The sequence below is a fragment of the Phaseolus vulgaris genome, chromosome 2 (genome assembly GCF_051622355.1).
Source record: "Phaseolus vulgaris cultivar YP4 chromosome 2, ASM5162235v1, whole genome shotgun sequence".
Taxonomy (NCBI): Eukaryota; Viridiplantae; Streptophyta; class Magnoliopsida; order Fabales; family Fabaceae; genus Phaseolus; species Phaseolus vulgaris.
The window spans coordinates 47,717,617-47,742,996 of record NC_143499.1 but is presented as its reverse complement, the minus strand read 5'-3'; the positions used below and the strand labels follow the sequence as shown (position 1 = coordinate 47,742,996).

General features: G+C 29.7%; 3 protein-coding genes and 1 non-coding gene across 4 annotated transcripts; 3 read left to right on the top strand and 1 right to left on the bottom strand.

The window, feature by feature from the left end:
• Positions 1-244: 244 nt before the first annotated feature.
• On the top strand, positions 245-1,899 carry ACO1 (ACC oxidase 1). The gene is made up of 3 exons (XM_068614986.2): positions 245-386; positions 467-690; positions 1,108-1,899. Exons 1-3 carry the CDS (start codon positions 288-290, stop codon positions 1,706-1,708), a joined length of 924 nt encoding a protein of 307 aa, XP_068471087.1. The 5' UTR covers positions 245-287; the 3' UTR covers positions 1,709-1,899.
• A 2,270-nt stretch (positions 1,900-4,169) lies between these two features.
• On the top strand, positions 4,170-7,090 carry TET2 (tetraspanin2). The gene is made up of 2 exons (XM_068614985.2): positions 4,170-4,798; positions 6,555-7,090. The coding sequence occupies exons 1-2, from the start codon at positions 4,301-4,303 to the stop codon at positions 6,864-6,866; spliced, it is 810 nt and encodes a 269-aa protein (XP_068471086.1). The 5' UTR covers positions 4,170-4,300; the 3' UTR covers positions 6,867-7,090.
• A 4,485-nt stretch (positions 7,091-11,575) lies between these two features.
• Positions 11,576-12,728, top strand: LOC137812785 (cytidine deaminase 1). Its single transcript, XM_068614984.1, has one exon. The coding sequence runs from the start codon at positions 11,617-11,619 to the stop codon at positions 12,589-12,591; it is 975 nt and encodes a 324-aa protein (XP_068471085.1). The 5' UTR covers positions 11,576-11,616; the 3' UTR covers positions 12,592-12,728.
• A 9,894-nt stretch (positions 12,729-22,622) lies between these two features.
• LOC137812784 (nucleotide pyrophosphatase/phosphodiesterase 1) lies at positions 22,623-24,659 on the bottom strand. Its single transcript, XR_016518889.1, has one exon. It is a non-coding gene; the product is annotated as a nucleotide pyrophosphatase/phosphodiesterase 1 (transcript).
• Between the last annotated feature and the right edge of the window lie 721 nt (positions 24,660-25,380).

Below are 25,380 nucleotides of genomic sequence, written 5' to 3'. Positions count from 1 at the left end.
CTTGAGTTGTAGATTCTAGTGGAAAGTAAACGTTAGCTAAGATATTTGTGTGTAGAACAATAAAGTGGACTTAACTTAAGGGGAAGTTTTCGTTTGAGAAGAAAAGAACCCAAACTTCGTTTACAAGGGAAAATCTTTTGACCATTGACATAGAAGAGTAAAAGATGATCACCTCATAGCCTTTCCCTTAGAATATTTAAAATATATTTACATATTTGTTTGCCCTATAAATACCCCATCTCTGTAACATTCCTTCAACAAAGAAACATTGAGTATCTGGTACAAAGATGGAGATCCCTACGATAGATTTTAGTGAGCTCAATGGGGACAAGAGGGGTGACACAATGGCCCTACTGCACAAAGCTTGTGAGCAAGGCTTCTTTATGGTATAGAAAATGAAAATGATGTTAGTCTCTTTGTTTTTCTTCTTCACCATTCTTTTAACACATTGGATATATATATGCAGGTTGAGAACCATGAAATTGAAACACGATTGATGGAGAAGGTGAAGCAGTTGATCAATAGATACTACGAGGAAAATCTGAAGGAAAGCTTCTACCAGTCTGAGACTGCAAAGAGGTTGGAGAAACAGGAGAATGCCTCTGATATAGATTGGGAAAGTTCCTTCTTCATTTGGCATCGCCCCACCTCTAGCATCAATCAAATTCCTAACATCTCTCAGGAACTTTGGTAACACATTCTTTAACTCTTTCCACCAACAACTTATTATTTAGTTTAAAACCATCCCAGTCTCATAATGAAGTTCGAATAACATATCATATCACTTAAAAAAAATATCAGGATAACATATTAGTTCTAAACTATGTAATAACTAAAGGTTAGGTTGGAGATCTCAAATCGATTATAAATTAGGATTGTGCAAATCTCCCATTCTAACCTGGTTTTATAAGGTTGTGATATGTTTAAGGTCCAATTTCTAACATGATATCACATTTAAAGTCTATTTTAATATGAGTTTGTTGGGTCACCTGCTATCGGATTGGATCATGGATCATGTACGAGTTGATAGTCTCGGGAGATTTTCCAGACAAATGATTGAAGTGTACTTCTCAGAAATTGATATGTGCGTGTACTGAATTAATGCAGCCTCGCAATGGATGAGTACGTTGAACAACTCCTGAGGCTTGGAGAGAAGCTATCAGAGCTAATGAGCGAAAATCTTGGTTTGGAGAAGGATTACATGAAGAAAGCATTTTCTGGAAGTGATGGTCCTGCTGTGGGAACAAAAGTGGCCAAGTACCCTGAGTGTCCACGTCCAGAACTTGTGAGAGGACTGAGAGAGCACACAGATGCTGGTGGCATCATTCTACTGCTCCAAGATGACCAAGTGCCAGGTTTAGAGTTCTTCAAAGATGGGAAATGGGTGAAGATTCCACCCTCCAAGAACAATGCCATTTTTGTGAACACAGGTGATCAAGTGGAAGTGTTGAGCAATGGTTCATATAAAAGTGTAAGGCATAGGGTTATGCCTCACAAGAATGGAAGCAGAATCTCCATTGCCACCTTTTATAACCCCATTCCAGAAGCCATTATTTCACCAGCTCCTAAGCTCTTGTACCCAAGCAACTTCCTTTATGGGGACTATTTGAAGCTCTATAGCAGCACCAAGTTTGGTGAAAAGGGTCCTCGATTTGAATCCATGAAGAACATGACCAATGGGCATGATAATAACAATGTTCTGGCTTGAAACTTGAAACTCAACAAGACCCTACCAGTATTTAACCCTTTGCAATAGCTGAAGCTACAACTCGTATTTACATTTGGCATACAAATATTATCTCTTTTCTTTCCTGTTTGGTGTATGGCTATGGCCGCTATAATATCTGTAAACGTGATCTTTGATTCCATATATATAAAAAAAGGTTAACATACTTTGATCATTTTAATTTTTTGAGAAAAATAATACTTTTGATAATCTTTATTATTGTATAACTTTTAATATAATGAATTTAGAAATATATATTTATAATAAAAAATAAATTTAAAATTAAATGATATAAAAAATATTAAAATAATAATATTGGTAATTGTATAAGAAAATATGAGTTTTTTTATGCAACCTAAGCTTTTAAGTTTTTGTCTTTCCTTCTTTCCATTTTTTTACTCAACTTTTTTTTTTTAAAAACAAATAACATTTCACATCACTTTTTCTCTTCCTTCCACTTTACCACTCATTTCAATAATAAAATATTATATTTAATAAATATAAATAAAATAATAATATTCATGATTATTAAATGAAAGTATAAAAAAATATATCAAACATTTTTTATTTTTTTTGTATGAACAGGTGCATGTATTATTAGTCTAAGCAAGCTAATTATGCTTGCATGCTGCTCCAATGGTTAATATTGGTTAGATAAAACTGATTTCAAACGAAAAATTCATAAATAAAACTCTTAAATTAATTAGAAATCATATGCATATAAATTTTGTGATTTTTAATAAATTTAGTTTATTAATCAATGATAAAATGTATACTGTTAAAGAATATTTTGTTAAAAAAATTCTTGAAGAAAATGAAGAATCAAATAAGTAAATTGAGATTTGAGAATATTAGAAGCATAATTAAACATGATACGAACTTAGCATATATTTTATTAGGAGTCCTCACAAGTAAGGTGAACAATCATGACTAGATGTGCCATTTTTAAAATGATAATTTCAAGATTAAAAACAACTATAGAAAAAAAAAACCTAGATATTAGTATTTAAGCACACAGAATTAAAGGTGTAAAAAAAAGGTGATAATTTGTAAATTAATTTGACTTATTATGAGTTTGAATCAAGTTAGGTTAAAAAAATTAAAAAATTATTAATTTTGGATTAAAATAGACTAAATTCTCACTTAATCATTGTGAGTCATAAATCTGATTATAAATGGATTATAATTTGTTTTAAATTATATAATTTAAAGATATTAGAAACTGTTGGTTAACTATTTAAATATTTCAATGATATTATATATGAGGTCATTAATTAAAAAAAGTTATTGATAGTTATTTTTTTAAAATTATTTTGTGAGTGGAAAACAGGATAATAAATATATAATGAAATCTTCCTTGTGCTAAAATGTATAAAAGGAAAATTTAACAAACACAAAAAAGGGATAACAATAAAAATTTAGAAGATAAAAACCATAGTTCTAAAAATGTTTCTACAAAGTATAATAGTGAATAAAAAAACATTATAAACAATTAACAGGAAATAACCCTTCGATTATGTTGTTAATTTGTTTTTTTTATTATAGGATATTGTATATATGTAAATTTTGGTTAAGAAGTAGACGTTTTATAAATGAATTACAGTACCTTTAATATTTTTCATTTATATTATTTTTTACTGCTGATTAAATAAAAAATACTTGTGACACAAACTTCTAATACTTTCATTTATATTATTCTTTACTATTAATTAAAAAAAATTGTGACATGAATTAAGAAAACTACTCCTCATTTTAAAAAGGAATATTATTCTTTAATTAAATTTGTTTGACTTAATTATTATCTTTTTCAATTAAAATGGTATATTTATGGAAAGAATATGATATTTGCACTACTCTCAATTACAATAAAATATTAGATGACAAAAAGATGTAAAATTCATACCAATATTACATTATAAAAAGATAATCAGATTGTATCAATTCAAACAATATTATTCCCTTCAAGTTTTAGTGATTCTATCTTCTGAGGAACGGGGTTCTTTTTGTGATGACAATTTCACACTTAAATCAGTAAGAACATAAAATATAATGAGTACAATATAAAATAAGAGTTGAGAGTATGTATATATAAACTGAATTGTAACATATCCACCTTTAGTCATGAAACCTATCTATCTTTAATCATTATTTTGTCTTAATTGAGTCATCAATGATTATTAAGTCTAATTGATTAAGAACCTTTAACTTATATTTCCTCGTAATGTTAGATACACTAGATCGAAAAACAACTAATAAATAATCAAACATCATGCCAGGTCCATGACCTAACAATTATAAAATAAAGAACAAATTTTTTTATACTTAATCATGAAAAATATCTTTCTATTAAAACAAAACTGAAACATTCGTATACATAAAATTTTATTAAATTATATAATATATAAATTTTTGTTACATATATTGTATTTTAAAAATTATAGGCGTGTCCATTTCCGTGTCCTGGGCTAGATATGAGGCTGAAGAAAAAAAAGCAGATAAGTGAGTAAAAAGTCTCCCTCAAAGTGAGTTCCTTCTTGGAGAGGAGTAAAGCAGAAGAGAAGAAGTGAGATTGGGATGGGTGTGAGCAACAACATCACCGCAGTGCTAAACTTTGTGGCCATGATCTCCTCAATTCCCATCATAGCCTCCGGCATTTGGTTGGCCTCAAAGCCCGATAACCAGTGCGTCGCCAACTTCCGCTGGCCCATTCTCATAATGGGCCTCCTCATCCTCCTCGTCTCCCTCGCGGGCTTTGTCGGTGCCTACTGGAACAAACAGGGCCTCCTCGCCCTTTACCTCTTCTCCATGGCTCTCCTCATCGCCCTCCTCCTCATCCTTCTCGTCTTCGCCTTCCTCGTCACCCGACCCGACGGATCCTACGACGTCCCCGGAAGAGCCTACAAGGAGTACAACCTCCACGGCTTCTCTTCCTGGTTCAGGAACCGCGTCACCGGCTCCGGCAGCTGGCACAAGATAAAGCCCTGTTTGGCTGCTTCCAATGTCTGCTCTAAGCTCACCCTCAATTACATCACCGCCGATCAATTCTTCGCTTCTCACATCTCCCCCTTGCAGGTTCCTTCCAAATGCTTTTATGTGCACCTCCATAATACTCATTTTCATCTTATTATTCACTTTCTGAATATAGTATCAACTAGGTTTTGCTTAGAATTGAGTTAGTACGTGGATTATTACTTTTAACCCAAAAATCTTCTCAAGAATTTTTTTTCCTAACCTAGAGTGACTCCTCTTCTGCTTCCGGTCTTCACGGTCTTCAATTGTAGTGGTTTCTGATTGTTTCTTTCTTTCACCGAGATGAGTGGGACCTGCAAATTTACTCTGACGAACAGCACAATCCGAGTATAATGTGCAGGTTTGTCGAGAGAAAAATGATTTTTGGCACGGTTAGTTTCCGAGTACAATGTTTAGGTGAGTCAGAAAAAGTACTTTTTTTATGGACTTCAGTTTCAGTTGTCATGGGCATGCTCTGGGTACAAAAGAGGACTCAATCGGACTTTAATCACCATTGACAACTAAATTAACTTAATTATGGTTAATTTAATCACGACAACTAAACTAACTTAATTACTCGTAATTGTGAGTTTACTATTTGTGTTTTAGATTAAGAGAGTCATTTGCCCATGTGAACTCTCTCTGGCCTTAAAACACTGAAAAGTAACCATTTTAAGAAGTGATTTCGTGGGAAGAAGCAAGATTTAACTTTCGTAGAAATGTTGCTTCTTAAAGTATTTTTTTATTCCTCAATTGTTGTTGCTGGACCCACATCACATGACACCACGCTCTGTCTTCAACCACACATTCAAATGGCTGAATTTGATAACTGTTTTTCTTCTTTTTAGGGGGGTGGATTGGATCTATAAGCTATTCTTAATCTTCCGTGTATACTGTTCTAATAGGATTAAAGGATTCCTCGAGAGAGGTTGGAACTAACACTGTATCCATGTGATGATAGTAACCATCTTTTTAGATGGGACCAGTGCAGATTCTTATTTAGCATGGATTGTATTCACACTCTGCTGGAGCTATGGTCTTAACATGCTATAAGTTTTTTAAATTGTCAGACTAATTATTACAGTTTTGTTTAGTGATAAACGTCATGTATCATATGGATTTTCCTTCTTATTCCTGGCTTGACCCACCAGTAGGGTGTGGATTAAATTTTAGTTTAAAATTTGATGTCAACACCAGCAGAACACTGAGTTTCATATAAATCTCTTAGCATTTTGTAATACTCACTTATTCACAACACATTTTACGTAACTTTGGGTGTCAGAAAATCAGCATAACTTGAGAATGTACCTTTAGAAGACATTAGAGACATCCCTTATTACCAGCGTGAATGACAACACATTAGTGCTGTGTGGGGCCTTTCCGGTATAATTGATCCCGGAAAAGGTCAATCCAGCTGAAATTGTCACTTATTGATTCACATGCAGAGAAATAATGCAAATTCGGCCATACTAAATTAATCATCCAAGAAAAGTCAAGATCATTGTTTTGTCGGTATAGCAGAAGAAGATAAAGTTATATTATTGTTGCCTGCTGCTCAGTGGTATGGTTTGGTAGCTGGTCACCCCTCTTCATCTACTTCTATTTATTTTCATTTTGCACCTTCAGATGTGTAATTTTAGCTCTATTTATTAACTTAACTTTTAATATTTAGCATAAATATTAATGTGACACTCTCATATTGCTCAGTCTGCAAATTCATGTTGAGAAGATACTCTACTGTACTGTAACCATTTATATCCATACAGAACAGAAATTGTACAATTAAAATTGTAATGAATTGGTTTGATTGATTTTACAGTCAGGATGCTGCAAACCTCCTACAGTGTGTGGTTACAACTTTGTAAACCCCATACTTTGGACAAACCCAGTGAATGCTACAGCTGATCCAGATTGCTACTTGTGGAACAATGATCAAAATCAACTATGCTATGACTGTAATGCGTGCAAGGCTGGTCTTTTGGGTAACCTCAGAAAAGAATGGAGAAAAGCTAACATCATTCTCATAGTGGCGGTGGTGGTCCTCATATGGGTTTATGTCATCGCTTGTAGTGCCTTCAAGAATGCACAAACAGAAGACCTCTTCAACCGTTACAAGCAGGGTTGGGTTTGATCCTATTTTCTCTCAACACTTGCAAGTTCTTAACGTAAGTTTTCGTTTTTTTGTTTATCTTTCTTTCTTGTCCATGTAACTTCGTGTAAGTCTTTGTCTTTAGTGTACATATTGGAAGTAATACGTGTATTCGTTGCTCAAGGAAAACAGAGAATAGAATATTCTAATCATACTTTCTCTGAGTGTATGATCAGATGAAATATATATTGAATTGTCATTGTACATTTTTTTGTTTTAAATGAACTTTGGTACTTAATGCTGCTATTCAAAACCTTGATAATAGCATGGTCACTTTTTGAAATGCTTAATTGTGTAATTTGGAAATACATTTTAGGGTTAAGGTAAAGCAAGTTTCATTGCATTATTAAAACTTTGACTTCAGCCCAAAGCAAACTTCATCATCATAACAATGAATACTAAAAATAATAAGAGTAACAACAAAGGATCACTCAATTAATGCTGTATCGTTTAATTAAAGTTTCACCTCTTCCAATTAGGTAATAGGTGACAAACTGTAAAAAATAATATAATGGCAAAAGTTTTCACCATTAATATAAAAAAAATCGAAAAAATAATTTGATGTAAAATATATTATAAATCCCCAAAGTAGAAGTTTTAAACGTAGCCTACTAAACTAGAATAGGGACTTATAAGTGTAAGCTTGACTTCTATAAATACACACCAATTTATTATTTTTTGTCTAACTATCCTTAACAATTTTTTTTTTAATTATGTTTTTTTAAAAGAAGATTTGAATTCAAAATTTACTTAAAAATATTAAATTTAGTTTTCCTTGTACCAACTTTTTTATATATTTATTAAACTTCAACTGCTCATGTGAAAACCAAATTTAGGTCAAAGTCTCAAACACGAGTTTTGCTACTTGTACATTTTTTAGTATGAACCCAATAATGTGAAACCACGAATATCACTATTTAATTGACATACTGAAGAGTTATTACTGGGCTGTGGGCTCAAATCCACTACTATTAAATGTACGTAGTGATAAAAAAATAGTTATCAATATCAAGTACATCATATATCCTAAATAAGAAAAAAAAAATCTAGAAAAAGTTGTACTATTGATAAAATGATCTTTAAAAGAGTCGTAACAAAATTTTAAATAAATACTAACATATTAATAATACACTTTTTAAAATATATTGTAGTATTAAACAAAGTTTATTAAAAACATATATTGTGAGTCCTGCTTTAACCAAGTTTATATTATTTTCAACTCATAACTATTTTTAAAAACTGAAGCAAACACATAAAAACTTTCAAAAGTTATTTTTTATAAAAAAAAAAATCAACAAACCAACCTAGATCACTTTTAATTTTTTTAATATATGAATTTTGATTTATTTCTTTTATATTTTCTAATTTTTATTTTTAAATATTTTTATATAATAATAAATAATTATTGTTACTTGAACCATCAAGTTTTAAAAATTTTATAAAAATAAAATTATGTACTAAAAAGTTACATTGTATTAGAAAGCCAAAGTTTTAAAATAGTAAAAATCAGATGAAAATAACTTTATTACGATAATATATTATTTGAATCGTTCATGCACTTAATACTTGCTCTAAGATTCCTTTACCTAATAAATTGAATTTTGACTCCCACTTTCGTACAAGTTAAATGCATCTGTTTATGACTTAGCCTTAGCAGTGACATATCACCACTTACTATAATATTTTTACTTAAATTAATACATCAGAGTTCTTATATATTGTAAAGAGAAAAACATTGCGTCAAAAATTAAATAATGTTGTAATATGCGGTTTTTCTTGTTTAATAAAATAATTTTAAAAAGATAGGATAAAAATTTTAAGTTATATTTAAATATATAAATTAAAAATTTAATTATCTAGTTATTTACATTTAAATAGACTATATATATATATTTTGATATATGCACGTTGATATGTGTACAACTTTTATATATAGTTTATATATTTCAATAAATTTAAAATGTAAATTTTTAATATTTTTGGTTAAGTATATTAATTAAATGTTTATTAATTAGTGTATTACAAACATAAAAAAAAACATAATGTTATCACAAAATTAGGATAACATTTGTCAATTTAGTAGTACTGACGTCACAAAATATACTAGTAACTAAGAATTAAATTTAAAACTAGTATATTCATAAATAGTAACTAATTATTAGTGAACTAAATAAATAATAGTAATATATTTTTCAAAAATAAAACTAAGAAAAAAATCTTTATAATCAGGATGAAACCGGAAATAACTTTTTGAAATGGCCAATTTTATCATACAAAAATATTTATTATCAAACTTTATAAATTTTCTAAAGGCAGAAAGTTTAGAAAAGTATATTAAATATACATTTAAATTCATTATAAAAATATCACAATTTAATTTTAAAATATAAATTATTTTTAATATTAATATATTATATATTATTATACATGTATATAAAATTTCAGCGGAAAGCTCCGACTCCACTAGCCCTACAACAACAATAATATATTAATAAACACTCTAAAAAATGTCATTAAGAAAGAGTAAACATAAATAATGATATGTTTATAAAAAGAATATTATAGTATTACACTAAAATTTAATTGATGATTATTGAATATATTGTTAACTATATTTGTGTTAGTTTTACTATTTCATTTAATTCTTTAAAATTAATTATTTTAAATATTAACATAATTTAGTAATAATTATTTTATTCAAAAAAATAAATGATATTTATTATTATTGAAATTTTAGATTCTATTTAAAAAATTATCAATCTCTCAAATTTTAATGGTCAGAAATAGAAGTATTAAATTAGATTGATGGACCAATCTTAATTAAAATCCTATAATTAGAGAAAAAATATGCCCTAAATTGAATAATAAAATTTATTGTGTGAAAAAAAAAGGATTTTCTCTTAAAGAAAAAGTAAAAGGTTTAAAATTCATAATATATGTAAAAAATGTTTATTATATACAATCTTTAACTTGTTACCTTACTTTAATTTATTGTGACTTTATGGAGAAAAAACTAGTAAGACATTGTGAAAAGGTTAATATAACTCTTTTAATATTTATAACTTCTCAAAACAATTAGATATGCACCTTTTGAGATTAAAAAAAATGATTTTTTTATTTAAGTTTATATAAATAAATAATAATGTTGTCGTTGTCAACTTATACAAACAAAATTCAACACGCCATGCATTATAGTGACTAAAAATTTAACTAAGCCTTCTGCAAATAGAAAAGAATACTAAAATTGGAGAATTATTAAAACAATTATTTTTAACGCTCAATACAGTTTATTAACATTTTTATTATCTTATTCAACGAGATAAATTATTATTATTCAAAATTTAGAGTATTCAACTAAATTTAACTTTTCTTCTACTTAAAAAGTTATCATTTTTTATCGATGTTAATCTGTTAAAAGTAGAAATGTGAAACTAGACAAAGAAACCAACCCTAAAAATATAAAATAGGCCAAATTAAACAAAAGAAATATGAGATAAATTGAATTTACAATTTCTTATATGTGAAAATAAAACCAACTTTTTTTCCTTAAAAAATAGAAGATCTAAAATTTGTACAAATAACATTTATTTGACTATAAAAATTTTAGAGCTTCTTATAGTTGGGGACACATATAACTTATAATGTCTTACTTATACAAGAAAAATAAGTCTCATATATTAGAGAAAATAAATAATAATAAACTATTTTTCTAATGTATAACTTTCCAAAATAACCACATATCAATCTTTTGAAATAAAACAAAAATTCTGATTTTTAAAATTTTATATCTTTTATTTTAACCATGATAAATATGTCACTTGCTATATTTTAGTTTTCAATAATTTTATCATGTATTAACATGACACTTTGATAATATCACTGTTTAGTTGATAATTTTATTTGTGTGATAACATTATCTTAATATCATTAAAATTAATTCAGGAAATTAACTATAAATACAAAAAATATTCAAGAAAAATGAAAAAAAATCAAAACACTATTATAGTGACTAAAAATTTAATCTCTATAAAAGATAAACAAAAAAATATTAAAAGCGAAGAAAAAAAACACCACACAAATGGATCCGAGGGCGAATTACTCAATCTCGTAGTTTAAAATCTGAATTCACGAAACCTACAAATCAACTTTCACGTACAACGAAGAATTTTGATAATTTTATTTTTGGAGATAATACGATGCTAATAAAATATTTTTTAATTTTGGTATTAATATAATTTGGTACTACGAAGAAGAAACCAAAGCATTGGAGAATAAGTTAATTTCCATAAGATTTTTTTAATTTGAAAAAAAAAAAAGTTGAATCCAAATCTGAAAAAGTTACTTTTAATGGAAAAAAACAATTTTGGTATGTAAACAATGGTAACAATTAAATGACAATAAAAAATATTGATAAGATATTTAAAAAAGAAGTATTTGTGCATGTATGATTACTATGGTCAGCGGTGAGTGGTGAGACTAAAGTAATACGAGTTAATACCGATTTTAACCCTGTTGGGAATGAGGCATGGACTAGGTAATACGGACACAAACATAAAAATAAATATAATATTATATAATTATAAATTATATAAATTAATAATAAAAATTTATGTGTATAGATATGTTTTTATGTATTGATTAAAAATGATTTTAGAAAAGATACATATATTCGATCCAAAAGAGTGATGGGTAGATATGTCTATAAATAAATAAATATGATGATGGTTGAGGAATGAGTAGAAGCCAGATCCAATCCACTCTCACACTCTCTATAAATAACATAACACTGCTGCAATTCCCAAATCCAATGGATCATTCACCCAAGTTCCTCATCGACCCATCGGAAGCCCTCGCCCTCGCCGACTCCGCCGCCATCACACTACCGGAGCTCCTCCCCAGGCTCGTCCCCGCAGCCCAGTCCCTCGCCCGGCCCCCCATCTCAAACTTCCCGGTGGCCGCTGTGGGCCTGGGCCCATCCGGCCGCATCTTCGTGGGCGTCAACCTCGAGTTTCCGGGCCTCCCCCTCCACCACTCGGTCCACGCCGAGCAGTTCCTCCTCTGCAATCTCTCCCTGAATGCGGAGGCCAACCTCGCCTCCTTCGCCGTCTCCGCCGCCCCCTGCGGCCACTGCCGCCAATTCCTCCAGGAACTTCGCGCCGCCTCCGACGTGAACATCCTGGTTACCTCCCACGCCACGCCGCAATTCACCCCTCTCTCTGACTTCCTCCCACACCAATTCGGTCCCCACGACCTCCTCTCCCTCCGCACTCCCCTTCTCTTGGAACCCCACCACAACGCCTTAACCCTTCTCCCAAGCCACGCCGCCAACGACGCCGCCCTCTCCAACGGCCACCTCCACAATCACAAGCTCAAGAATGCGGCTCTCGACGCCGCCAACAAATCCCATGCACCCTACACTGCCTCCCCCTCCGGCGTCGCCCTCCTCGACCGCCAAGGCAATCTTTACAAAGGCTCTTACTTGGAATCCGCCGCCTTCAATCCCAGCCTCGGCCCCGTCCAGGCCGCGCTCGTCGCCTTCGTCGCCGCGGGCGGCGGCGACTACCACCAGATTGTGGACGCCGTTTTGGTGGAGAAGGAAGACGCCGCCGTTAAGCAGGAGCACACGGCGAGGTTGTTGCTTCACTCCATTTCGCCCGATTGCAACTTCAGCACATTCCTTTGCCACTCCGAACCTTCGCCACCCTAATTCCATGACAGTAATAACATTGTTGCTTTAGATGTTGTGGTTGGAATGATTCATCGTATGAAACAGTTCAATGTTTTACATGTTTTATTTGGACAGTAATAAACGTGGAAGCTGAAACGAGTTTTTATAAGCTTCAATTTATTTTTTTGTTTATTGTTTAGGTTCAATTTGGATGTTAAAAATGGATCAATTTCACATGTTTTGTTGTTAATCTTTTTAATATGTGTGTGTGGAAACAAAACAAGTTACTATCACTTAACAAGAGGATTATAGATTCATTCATGCTTTTCGTTGGAATCTACATCTGAACTATGCATATGCTCATCTGTAATAATAATAATAATAATAATAATAATAATAATAATAATAATAATAATAATAATAATAATAATAATAATAATAATAATAATATAAGATGTTCTTAATTTATGCCTTATTTTTATGAATAAAATACTTTCACCCCTTCTATATATTATCCAACCATTTATATTATTATTTCATTTTAAAATTTTATTTATGTTTATTATTATCATCTCAATATAATAAACTTTTCAAGTGATTGTTTTAAGAAAAAGGTGGATGTTGACCATTTTTCTTATCTTTAACTGAGTAGATTTTTCCTCTTTTATTGTTAATTCCTCAATCACTTTTTTTCTTCCCTGCCCAAATGAGTTGGTAAATGAAGAATTAATTTTTTTAGTACAGTGAACACAGGAGGAAACCGTGGTAAGGAAAAAAAAAATCAAACTAGATTTTTTTTTTTAATATTAAATGTCACCTATTGGAATTTTATTTTATTTTTATGTCAATTTTTTAAAAATTTTAAATTTTGAATTTATTAACTAATATATATCCTTTAATTATGGTATTAGTCCTTGGCTATCAAAATCATAAAGAATATATTAAAAAGCTTGGTTGCTCTATTCTTACTTATAGTAAGATTTAATTTCCGCTCATTGGAATTAAGTAAAATAGTTAATTTAATTAATAATATTAAATTTATCCTAAATTTATATTTTTTTAATTATCTTTATTACTAGTACTCTTTTTCCCTTTTTAATTATTTGTATAATTTAATCTAAAAATAAATATAATTCAAGACATTATAAATAAATTTTATAATTCAAGATATTATTGGGATATTAAATGGACATCATCTTCAATTTCTCCATATAATAAAAAATAAATAAAAATAAAGTCATTCGTCTTTTCATTCACACAAACACCAAAATAGTGGATCCAAATATTTTTTAAATCTAATCATCAATTATTTTTAAGAAGCAATGACCAGAAATAAGAATGTCTTAAAGATTATTATTATATATAGTAGTAATAGTATGAAATGTTGTATTTTTTTTTCTTTTATTTAACAATATTTTTTTCATGTGATGGTAAATGATTGTTGTTACTTGATGTGTCAACCGAGATTTTAAGTGACATAGTAATACCTAACCTAAAAACTTTTATTTAAAAATAGTATGAAATGGAGAAAGTAGATAATATGTTTTTTAATAACCATGAGCCAGAAGAGTTGGGCAGCACCAAACTCTGATGTTCTATTAGCTTCAGTATTGCTTCAGAATTAATCAAAGGAAATAGTTTACCAACAGTGCTGCTACAATATAGTTCATGCGTTGTGTTTTAAATCATTCCTACGTTTCTACCTCAAATTTAGAATAAGAAAATGTTAGCTTTCTATTATTGGTACATAATCTTTTTCATCAACTAATTGAAATGAAGTTAAGAGTACTTTGAGAAAAGAAAAAACAAATCATAAAATTGAGCACAAATTCATAAATTAAAATTAAATTGTGAGATCTTTAATTCACAAATTCATACTATCTAACGACACATTTTAATGGTAATTTAGATAAAAAAAAATCCTTTTTGAGTATTATTTAATTAATTTTTTTATTCAGATATAAACATTTTTTTCTTATTTATTTCGTCCTAAAAGAATGTGTAAAAAGATAAATAATATTTTTGTTCTTTAAATTTTTAAAGTTTAATGTATCTCTTTCCTATTTTGTTACTCTCTATTAAAAGATTGAGACTTCCTATTTTGACTTTCTTTATTATTACTAGCGGGAATAGAGGCACTCACGTGCCTATGTATTTGTATTTTTCATTTTTCCTATTTATATATTTATATAATTTTAATAAGTATTAAATTATACGAGAAGATATGTAAATTATCTAAATGCATCATTGATAACAGTTTTATTAAGATTTTATGTTAATTTTTTTATATTTTCATTTTATTGTTTTTGAATATTAAATTTTGATTTAACTTGGGTGTAATCTTGAACTTTGTAAGGTTATCAAGATTAAAATTAAGGTTTAAAAAAAATGGACCAGCAAACAATGTCAAAACATACTCTGCAAATGGTTGTATGTTGGAAGTTGTAGAATCTATCACCATATCAATTAAATCCACATCTTCCATGACAAAGAAGTTGAAAAAAAATAAAATAATAAACTAAATACAAATTACCAAACTTCCAACTTATGTAATATCTAATAGATCAAAGCATCAAGCACCGGTAGACATAAAAACTTTGCTCGCAAAGTTGGGCTTAGGATTCATATAAAAATATAAAAAAAAATTAAGAAAGCAATAGAAACAAAAATGTTCAAATCCTATAACAATGAGACACGTATCTGCTTCGAACGCTTTGGGAAGTGCGAGAAGGAGGAAACAATGGTGGTTGTTGTTGTACAGTGGTGATTGGAGAGAAACTAAGATGGGTGAGAGTAGGAGAAGAACATGGAGTGTGAAGGAAGAGGGTTCAAAATGTGTCAAAATTTATGAGCATTTTTTTTTTGGATGCAACGGGTGAAAACTACTCCTTATAAGAAAGTGGAAGAAAGTGGTAACCGCTCAACTACTCCTTATAAGGGAGTGGATGTAACTGGTGAAAACTACTCATTCGTAAAAGAGTGGATGTAAATGGTGACGGTGAAAACTACTGAAAAAAGTGGTAACCGTTCAGTAATAATCAAATTGTTCACGTTTGGCCACTACTCAGATCTCCTAATATTTATTTCTCTCATAAAATAGACACTCATTCTAATTATGCAATTAATTTTCAAAATAAATTATCTCTTTCAATTCCTACGGTTGCTCCATTTATTTCAAATATTTTATTAAATTTATTTCTTTCTCATACAACATACACTCACTCATTATGCAATTAATTTTCAAAATAAATTATCTCTTTCAATTCATAATCACTCCTCCACCACTCTGTCAATTCATAACTGTTCTTCCACCTCTCTTTCAATTCATAATTGTTCTTCCACATCTCTTTCAATTCAAAACCGCTTTTCTACCTCTCTTTCAATTCAAAACCGCCCTACTACGTATACCAAATATTGTAAAAAAAAATAAGAAATGGCACAATGACCATAATACAATAATAAAATTAAATATTAATATAAGAATAAAATGGGAAAAAATTTAAGAACAGTTAAGAGGGGAATAAGAAATGACACAATGACCATAATACAATAATAAAATTAAATATTAATATAAGGATAAAATAGGAAAAAAAATTAAGAGAAGTTAAGAGGAGAATTCCTTTATATATAGGTAAGATGTTGGTTTCTCCTTTTGATTTTTTTTTTAAACATTAAGAAATTGTTTTTCTTTAACATAAATTTGTAGGGGAGAATGAAAATAAAATAAATAATTGTTGAACCTTTAAAGAAGGAGCTTAGAAATTAAATCACGTGATGAATAAGTTTAATCTCTTAAGAGAAATCAATAAAATATCAAAGAATTTAATTAATTAACCAATTGAATATAATTATCACAAAAATAGTAACAAATTCAATTAGATAGATATCTAGTGGAGATTTAAAGAGAACCAAATAATTCTAAAACTTTTCTTATATCAATTTTATCTCAATTAATTTGTTACTTTATTCTAATTATTGATTTTCTCATTGAATTATTTATTTCATAATCAGTGTTTAATTTCAAATAGGTTTCTTCCTTTTAATTGATATTAAATTATGTGATATAATTACAAATGCACCATTGATTCGATACTATTACTTGATGAGAATAATAACTTAAGATATTTATGTATCATAAAAGATAATTTGAATTCATAAATCTGTTTATTTCATTTATTTTTCACCTTATTATTTTTATGCTTAATTAATCTTTTGGTCTCACTTTTTGTTATTTTGTTCAATTTAATCTATTTATTAACGAAAGAGTCAATCAATTTCTCAATTAAAAAATAACAATGTGACTTTTCAAGCTTCAATAAAGTCCTTTAACTTAAAAAAATGATTTGTTTTTTTTAATAAGTTGTAATTGACATTGTTAATTTTATAAGTTGTCCTTTTACGTTAGTTAAAAATTATATTTTGTATAAATTAAAACGATTAATATTGATTTATTATTTATTAATTCTACTGTTAATTTAATAGAAAGTGTAAGCAATCATATTATTGTGCTTTTATAAATTAAAAGACTTGATCGAAAGTTTTATTAATAACGGACCAAATTGAAAAAAACAAATTTCTATAAAAAAATAATTAAACCTATTTTTTATTCTCTTGTATCTTTTTCTATCAGGCCTTTTACTATGTTTCGAATAATATACGGTTGCATAATACACCAAATTGACCTTTTTTTATACTTTTTTTATATTTTTTTTATATAATAACATCTATATATTTGCCTTTTATTTTCTTCTGTTTCTATATGCATTTCAAATTTATCTGTATTTAATAATTAATATATACGTGTTCATACATCATTTAATACTTTTAAAAAAAAATTATTCTTTCCACCTTGTTCAACCAAATTAAGATTTTTTTCCCATATTACCACTGATATAGTATTTTTTTTTCCCTCAATTAGCACAATATACCTTTTATTTATCCAAATAGTATACTTTAGAAGGTAAGAACACTAATACATAGAAACTAAATTGTAAATATTATACTTTTTAAATAAAATTCATCACAATTAAATATGTAATAAAATTTTGATATTTTAGAAAAATTAATTAAAAAAATTAAGCCACGGTTGTTATCAAAATATATCTTAGCATTTATTTCATTAATTCAAATTAATTAAATTTAAAAGTGTTGATTAATTAAAAAATAAATGTCTTCCATCAATTTATTATCAGAAACACATTATAAAAAAATAATATTGATTATTAATGTTAACATAGAATTATTGAACCTTTTCAACACACCTTAATTTGAATGAAAAGTGTGTGAAATAAACCCATCAATCATATTGTGATTAATTCTGTAGAAGTTCTCATAGTCCATAGCATCAAAACCATCTTTCTTTTTTGTCAGCAACCATGACCATTCTTAGTGCACAAGCTATTAAAAAGTTTTTTTTATGGGCCTACTATGATAGCACAATTTAGGTAAAAAGCAATGTAGAAAAGTTTGAGTTTATCTGATACGTTCATATAGTTCTTAATAGGGGCAATTTTATCGCATAGCCCCCACCTAAACACCACTAAAAGAATTATATGAAACAAAGAGTAAAGAAACCAATTTTAATTTAATGAACTTTGATGAAACTGAAAGGTTGTTATCATAGTCGCAACAACACTTTGCTCATACTAGTCTAAGCACAACTCTCTTTCTAAACAACATGTTGAAGATTCAACATCAACTACAGATCAGGATATTTTATTCTTTATAAGTGAGTGTAAATTGATCATCTTATAAGTGAGTGTAAATCTCACCTTATAAGCTGATTTTATAAAATTGAGTTAGACTTAAAATTTATTTATGAACATGATTTCAAAAGCATCTTAAAACATATCCTAGCGAAAATTTGTTGGACTTATCATTTCATCCACTATTAAACCGTTATCCGGTCACTCATAACATATATTTCCACACACGAATTGATAACCTCATTGTGTTGGAGATTTCACGTCATCATGAATTATCAAACCAAGACTAGGTGCTCTGCATGCAGGAATGGACTGAATTATTATGACTTGAAACTACTTTTGGAAGCTGCAATTAGCACCTGAATAGATGAAAGCTGGTGTTTCGAATGAGCATGTGTAAGTTGTCACTCTACTTTTACATGTGTGGACAAAGGGTAAGAGAGAGTTTGAATTAGGATGCAAGTGATAGTATGAGGAAATTATTCTGAAAATGGAAAAAATGGTTGGAATCACAGTCAAGATACTCAATTATTCACTCTCACTTTTATAAAAGTAATATAGAGTATATCCAATAGACTAGGTTCTCCATAAGATAGCTTCAGGGATAAGAAAACAAAATGATTGGAGTTTAGAAGAACAATGTATTGCATAATGGTAATAGGACAAGGGAAGTAAGAAGAAACCTGAAATCAGTGTTCTAAGGAAAGTAGGAGAATAAGGAAGAGAAATTTGTTAGGATTCTTTAACAAATATGAAATTTAACAAAGTTAATTGTCAATGGTTAAGTTTTGTCAAAGGATGTAAATTCAGTTGAATTATGATTAACTAAAGTTTTTGTGACACGACTTTTTTTTTCTACTTTGACATAATTTATTCATTAAATTTTTAAAATTTGACCTATTTTAATAATTAATGTGTAAAATTATATATTTTATTAAATAAAATAGATTTATTATTATATTTTATTCCCTACTTCATGAATTCATCTATGTGGAACAGAGATTTTCTGTATGAGTGCATCATGGACCAACACAATGATTAGCCCAATGTCCTAATTTGGTGGTGCAAATTGTGGAATCAGCACTCAAAAAAATTAACTGGGCAAGACCAATATATTAAAAGACAGCACCTGTAACTTGATTTTGATTCTAATAAACACGTGGTTCACATGTTCATAATAGACAAGTACTTTTAATTTGGTACCTAATTTCATCTTTCATATAGCAGACAATCAATTCATCCCAAAATTAATGTCATTACTGAGTTTGTCCTTTATGTGGTGAAATAAAGCAAATATAATCTTTATTTTTTATAATTATTATCAATATAATTTTATCTTTTATTTTAATAGTTACCAGTTAATTTTATATATATATATATATATTTGTTTTATTGTTAAAAATTAATTTGAATTTACATCATCTTATTAAGAAATGAACTTTAAGTATAAGTCAAATTATGAAATTGACTTATAAGGTCATCTGTCATCGAATCATTATCGAATTAAATATATAATTTTACACACGAGTTGACAGATTTTGGTGTGAAAAGTGTGTATTCGAGATCTCTCACCGACTAATGATAAAAATTATAAGTTAATGCAAATCTCATCTTTATAAACTAATTTTATAAAATTAAATTAAACTTAAAATTCATTTGTTAATAAATTTTTTTCAGCACAAATCCTAATTGTGAAAACTAAAACTTCCCTAAAAATATTGAACATTCTTTGCAGCCATGCATTGGACACTTTTGAAGGCTAGGAATGCCACAAGCTTTGAAGACAATAAGTGGGATACTTGGATCATTATCAGGGTGTTTCTTTCTGCACCCCCAACAAATTTGTCTGTGCACCGCCTATTTTTAAAAAAGATTATTTTATCAATTTTAAAATGACTTTCAGATTAATCTTTCTATAATATTTTCAGAATTTATCATTATGGAAGTTAAAAAATATGTTTTGAAAAGATATTTTGGAATAAATTTTGTCTTTCAAATTTTATATTTCAAAAATACATTTTGCTTACAAAATACTCCTATTCAGCAAAAGACACCCTTATTATCAACAACATTGTAAATAATTTTTAAATAAGGAGTATTTCGATTTTAAGTCTATTAAAATAATACTATTAAACATATAAAAACAGAATATTTAACCTATGAACGACGACACCATAATGTAACATCACGTGTAAAATCCTTCATGTACATAATGAAAACATGTCAAAGATCATAATTGAAAATTAAGATTTAAATAATTCACACTTCAAAAACAAAACAAATTTAGTACACTTTTCCTTTATACAATCCTAACACAATGTGTACTCAATACTTAAAATAACTAGTTAAATCTTATAGAAACAAACCATAAAAATAATTCATGCATTATTTATTATATAACTTGTTTCTTTTTAATTTCTTTTTTACACTTTTGATGGAATAGTTTTTAGAAAGTGTTTAATATGACTCACTTTTCCTTTTTGAATAATAATATGTTGACAAAAAAAATTCTCATTATAGTAAAATAATATTGAATTTTATGATTATTATAATAAAGTTGTCAAAACATTAGATACAAAATAAGAATAGTCAAAATAACATATATTTTTTATCTGAAGTCTGGTCTCAGAGTTAAATTGCTCATAAAAAAAAACATGTCATGTTTTATACATTTGTTTGTGTAAACATGGGGTATGATCAAGCACAGAAAGTGTTTGCAGAAGAGAGTATTCACATGGGAGAGAACTTTCATGTTATATTGCTATAAGGATTTGACACCTCTTCAAAAGTATTGCATTTTCTTTCACATTTTAGCACATCATGCAAGCAAGTGTTTTTTTTTTTAATAATATACAAGTTTTCCTCTAAAAAAAGCAGCAGAAAAATAGGTTAAAATAAAAAATGCAGTCCATAATATTTAGAGTCTTTGACTGGATAAACTTATTTGCACATCCATTTTCCAACCAGATTTTATACGTTGATTATTTATAGAAGAACTATTATCACAGCTAAAATGTTACTATTAGTGAATACCATCTTCAACTACCCAAACACAACCAATTACAATATGAACAAAAACAAGCACCTTCACATTGTATAAGCTTGAATGGCAATTGGGGAACTATCTATAAGGAAGTTGCTTTCTTATACTATGTTCCCTGCATTAAAGTTCAACTTTGCCCATAAGGAATGAAGTTAAAGCTTTATTTATTAGGTATTAATTCAATATACACAATATAAGAAACGGACTTTTTAATAAAGTAGACTTTAAACTAACTAAATCTTATAAAACCGGCTTATGAGACGTGAGATTTCCAACATACCAACATATTATGGGTGATCCGATAATGGTCTGATAAACCCAACAAATACTCGCTAGGATAAACTAAAAAATGACTTTGATACCATATTAAGAAGTAGATTTTAAATATAACTCAATCTTATAAAACTGATTTATGAAGTGAGGTTTGTACCCACTTATATAATATAAAGTGCTTTAATATCTATTAAATGTCATAAAATCGGTTCATAAAATAATATTTACACTTGTTTATATATTTATATATATGATTGTTAAGAAATAAACTTTAACTCTAACAATTTTATAAAATCGATTCAATAACTTAAATATGTATATAAAATGTCTCTTGGAAAGGAAATCCAACAATATTGTCAATTTTGATAACTAACCAATTGTTGGGGTTTGAACAACATAGAAAACACACACTGACAAGAGAAAGAAATGAAATTGAATTACAAAAATTCTATATATAGTGAACCCCTTTTTCAACATACTTCATAGAGTTTAACACAACCCTGTATGTTGAATTAGGATAATAGAAAACCGTTAAAAATAGTTAAAGATAAAAATTTCTGAGTTTACACGAGATATACAATCTAGCCAATAAATGATCATCTAATCTTAACACTACCAGATAAAATCTAGTTACTAAATGTTGTGTTCTTCACCAAACTACCATTTTTTTGAGCCAAAACATTACATCTCTACATGCACAGTCACAAGGATTTTGATAATGAGTAAACTGAAGCCATATACTGCCCAATTGAATTGTTCTCTCATTTTCTACTAGGTGGTCTACGGATCCAAAAGCTAAGAAGTTTGATTGAAACAGAGTAGGATTCTATAATACTTCAAATGAATAAAGAAAAATTGTCTCGCAGGTTAGTGTAGCTATTGCACATTCTATATTTAGCTATCAGAGCTCTGCCTATTGCAAAAATTTGAACTTATGCAGACAAAATGAAGAACAATGACAGTGATATGCAAAATGAAGTAATGAGTAAAGAAGATGAACCAGCAAATATAAGAACCGAGAAACTAAAACAATTGAAAGATGGAAACAGTTCAGTGCTGAAATCATGGATCCTTCTTTATAGGCAATCTGTGATTAGAGATCCAAATGGGGATCTCACCCTATTTCAAGTATACTTACTTTCAGACTCAAAAATAATTCATTGTTAAAGCTAAGCTTTCCCTCTACCTGTGCATCATAACAATTTAGAACCAAATAGCTGGAACTACCTTATTACAAATAGAACAATTTCAGTCTTTTGAGTATGTTCATATTTCTGATCTGAGCAAGCATTATCTTTCATGCAGCTTAGCGATAAAGTATTTTACTCACTTAGTGTTTCACCAAGATAAACTCCATTAGTCTTATGCAGCCGATAGAAGAACAGACTCTGCAAACAGGGCAGATCCATTATTAGCCGTGCCCTTTATCTTTAGAATAGAAGTAACCAAATTATAAATCTCAACATTCTCAAACGATGGTATCTTCTTCCCTCTAGCAAACTGAGGACCATGTCCAATGAAAATGGTCCTCATGGAGAAAACCGCATTGTCATAACCATGAGAACCACCACACTCTTGCCGCTTCGTTCTCTTCTGCTCAACCTTGAAACCTTCCTCGATCAACCCAATTATCGGTGCAATCCGATCACTCGCTGCATAATGAAGCCGACTAGGCAGATTCTCCTTCAAATACACCTTCAAGAACTTCCCATTATCAACTTTCCCCGAGCTCAACCCTTCATTCATTTTAGCAACAACATCTGATGCATCATGACCAGAAGGAGGACGAATTGCAAGCACAGGAGTATGTGTCACAACCCAATCTTTCTGAACATCAATCCAAGGAGCCAAATCATCAAGGAAAATCAATTTCTTATCACATGTACCAACCATTCCATGATCACCAACCATAATAACACTAACATCCTCAAAAACCCCTCTTTGCTCCAAACCCCTAATCAACCTCCCCATCATGCTATCAATCCTGGCAACAGCCTCAGTGATCTCAGGATCATCAGCACCAACCTTATGACCCTGATGATCCGGGTCCTCAAAATAAAGCGTCATGAAATCAGGAATCTGATCACTAGGCAAATCAAAATACCCCAAAACCGTATCAACCCTTTCCTCAAACGAAACAGAAGCATTATACTGGCTACAATAATTCAAAGGGCAAGTCCAAAGACCCTTTTTTACCTCGGAACCAGGCCAGAAATAAGTTGCAGCCTTTAATCCATTGTTGACCACAGTTTCCCACAAGGGTTCCCCAAGCCACCACTTGGGGTCATGGCTTCCCATGTAAAACGCTTCCCCAGAAAGTGGATCGGTGAAGTGGTTATTGATTATGCCATGGTAAGCAGGGTAGAGGCCAGTGGCGATGGAGTAATGGTTGGGGAAAGTGAGAGAGGGGAAAACCGGAATCAAGCCGGCTTCTGCTTCGGTTCCGTTAGCGATCAAACGAGAAATGTGGGGTGTGGGGGCTTTGAATTGGTAACCGAATCGAAACCCATCTGAGGAGACTAAGAGGACAACGGGGCGCTTGAGTTTGGAGAGAGGGCGAGCGAGGAGAGAAGGAGTGTGAATGGTGGAAGAGGTTGGTGGCTTTGAAGAGAAGTAGAGAAAGGCGAAGGCGAAGGATGTTGATAAGGCAATGCAAGTGGTGATGATTAGAGTGATGAAGAGGGCTTTAGAGGAAGAGGAAGATGAAGATGAAGATGGAGAAGAAGAGTGGGAAGAATCTGTGCTGAAAGAGAGAAGAGCTTTTGATGAAGGTGAATCATGGTCGTCTTGGTCTTGGGTTGGGAGCGGTGTGGGCTTTGTTGAAGTCAATGCAGAGAAGGGATTGGAAGCCATGTTGGATGTAGTTCTTTCAAGTATTTTTTCTGTTTCTGTTATGGAATTTTGGAAGAGAAAGAGAGGAGAAAATGGTTAAGGTAGAAGAGAATGAAGGTTGAGTGAGATCCAATTAAGGATAGAAAAGATGGAGAACATTGACTAGCATTTGCAGGTTGGAAGCGACAACGACAGAGATTAAGGAAATTGGTTCGTTGTTGTCTTGGTTGGTGCACTCCTTCAGAAGACGCGGAATAATCAAGAAAACACCACGTGTTGTGGGTTATCTAGGTTACACGGACACGGATACAACACGAATACAGAGATACAACACGGATATAGAGATACGTACAATATTTAAAATGAAACACATAGAAACACGAATCTATATATTATAAAATTATAAATTATATAAATTGACAATAAAGATTTATGTATACAGGTATCGAACATAGATATGACATTTAAGAGAAGTGTCCGAACTTTATAGATAGTGGATAATAATATTTGGAAAACTTTTCTTTACCATTGTAAATAGTAAAACACACACTTCACATCTCCTTATAATAATATTATAAATTAAAAATAAAATAAATATTATTAAAATATTAATTTATTAGTATATTAGGTGTATGGTTTTACTATATATTGCTGTTAATCTATCAGAATCCTTTTAATTTTTACAATTTTCATAAAACACAATTTATAAAATTTATTGTTCCTGAACCATAAAATTAAGGATATTCTAATTAAAAATAGGTCATGCAAAAGTAGACTAGAAAATTAATCTTAAAAAAATTTAAAATTTAAAAATACATAAAATATTTGTTATTGCATTATATTACGACATTTCAAATATAGTGAAAGTGTTTACAATAGTGCAATGGGTTGAAAATATATTTAATTTTTTAATAAAATTCATAAAATCACATCACTTAATTGCTTTTGCTTTTAAATCCCCGTCTTTCTTTTAGG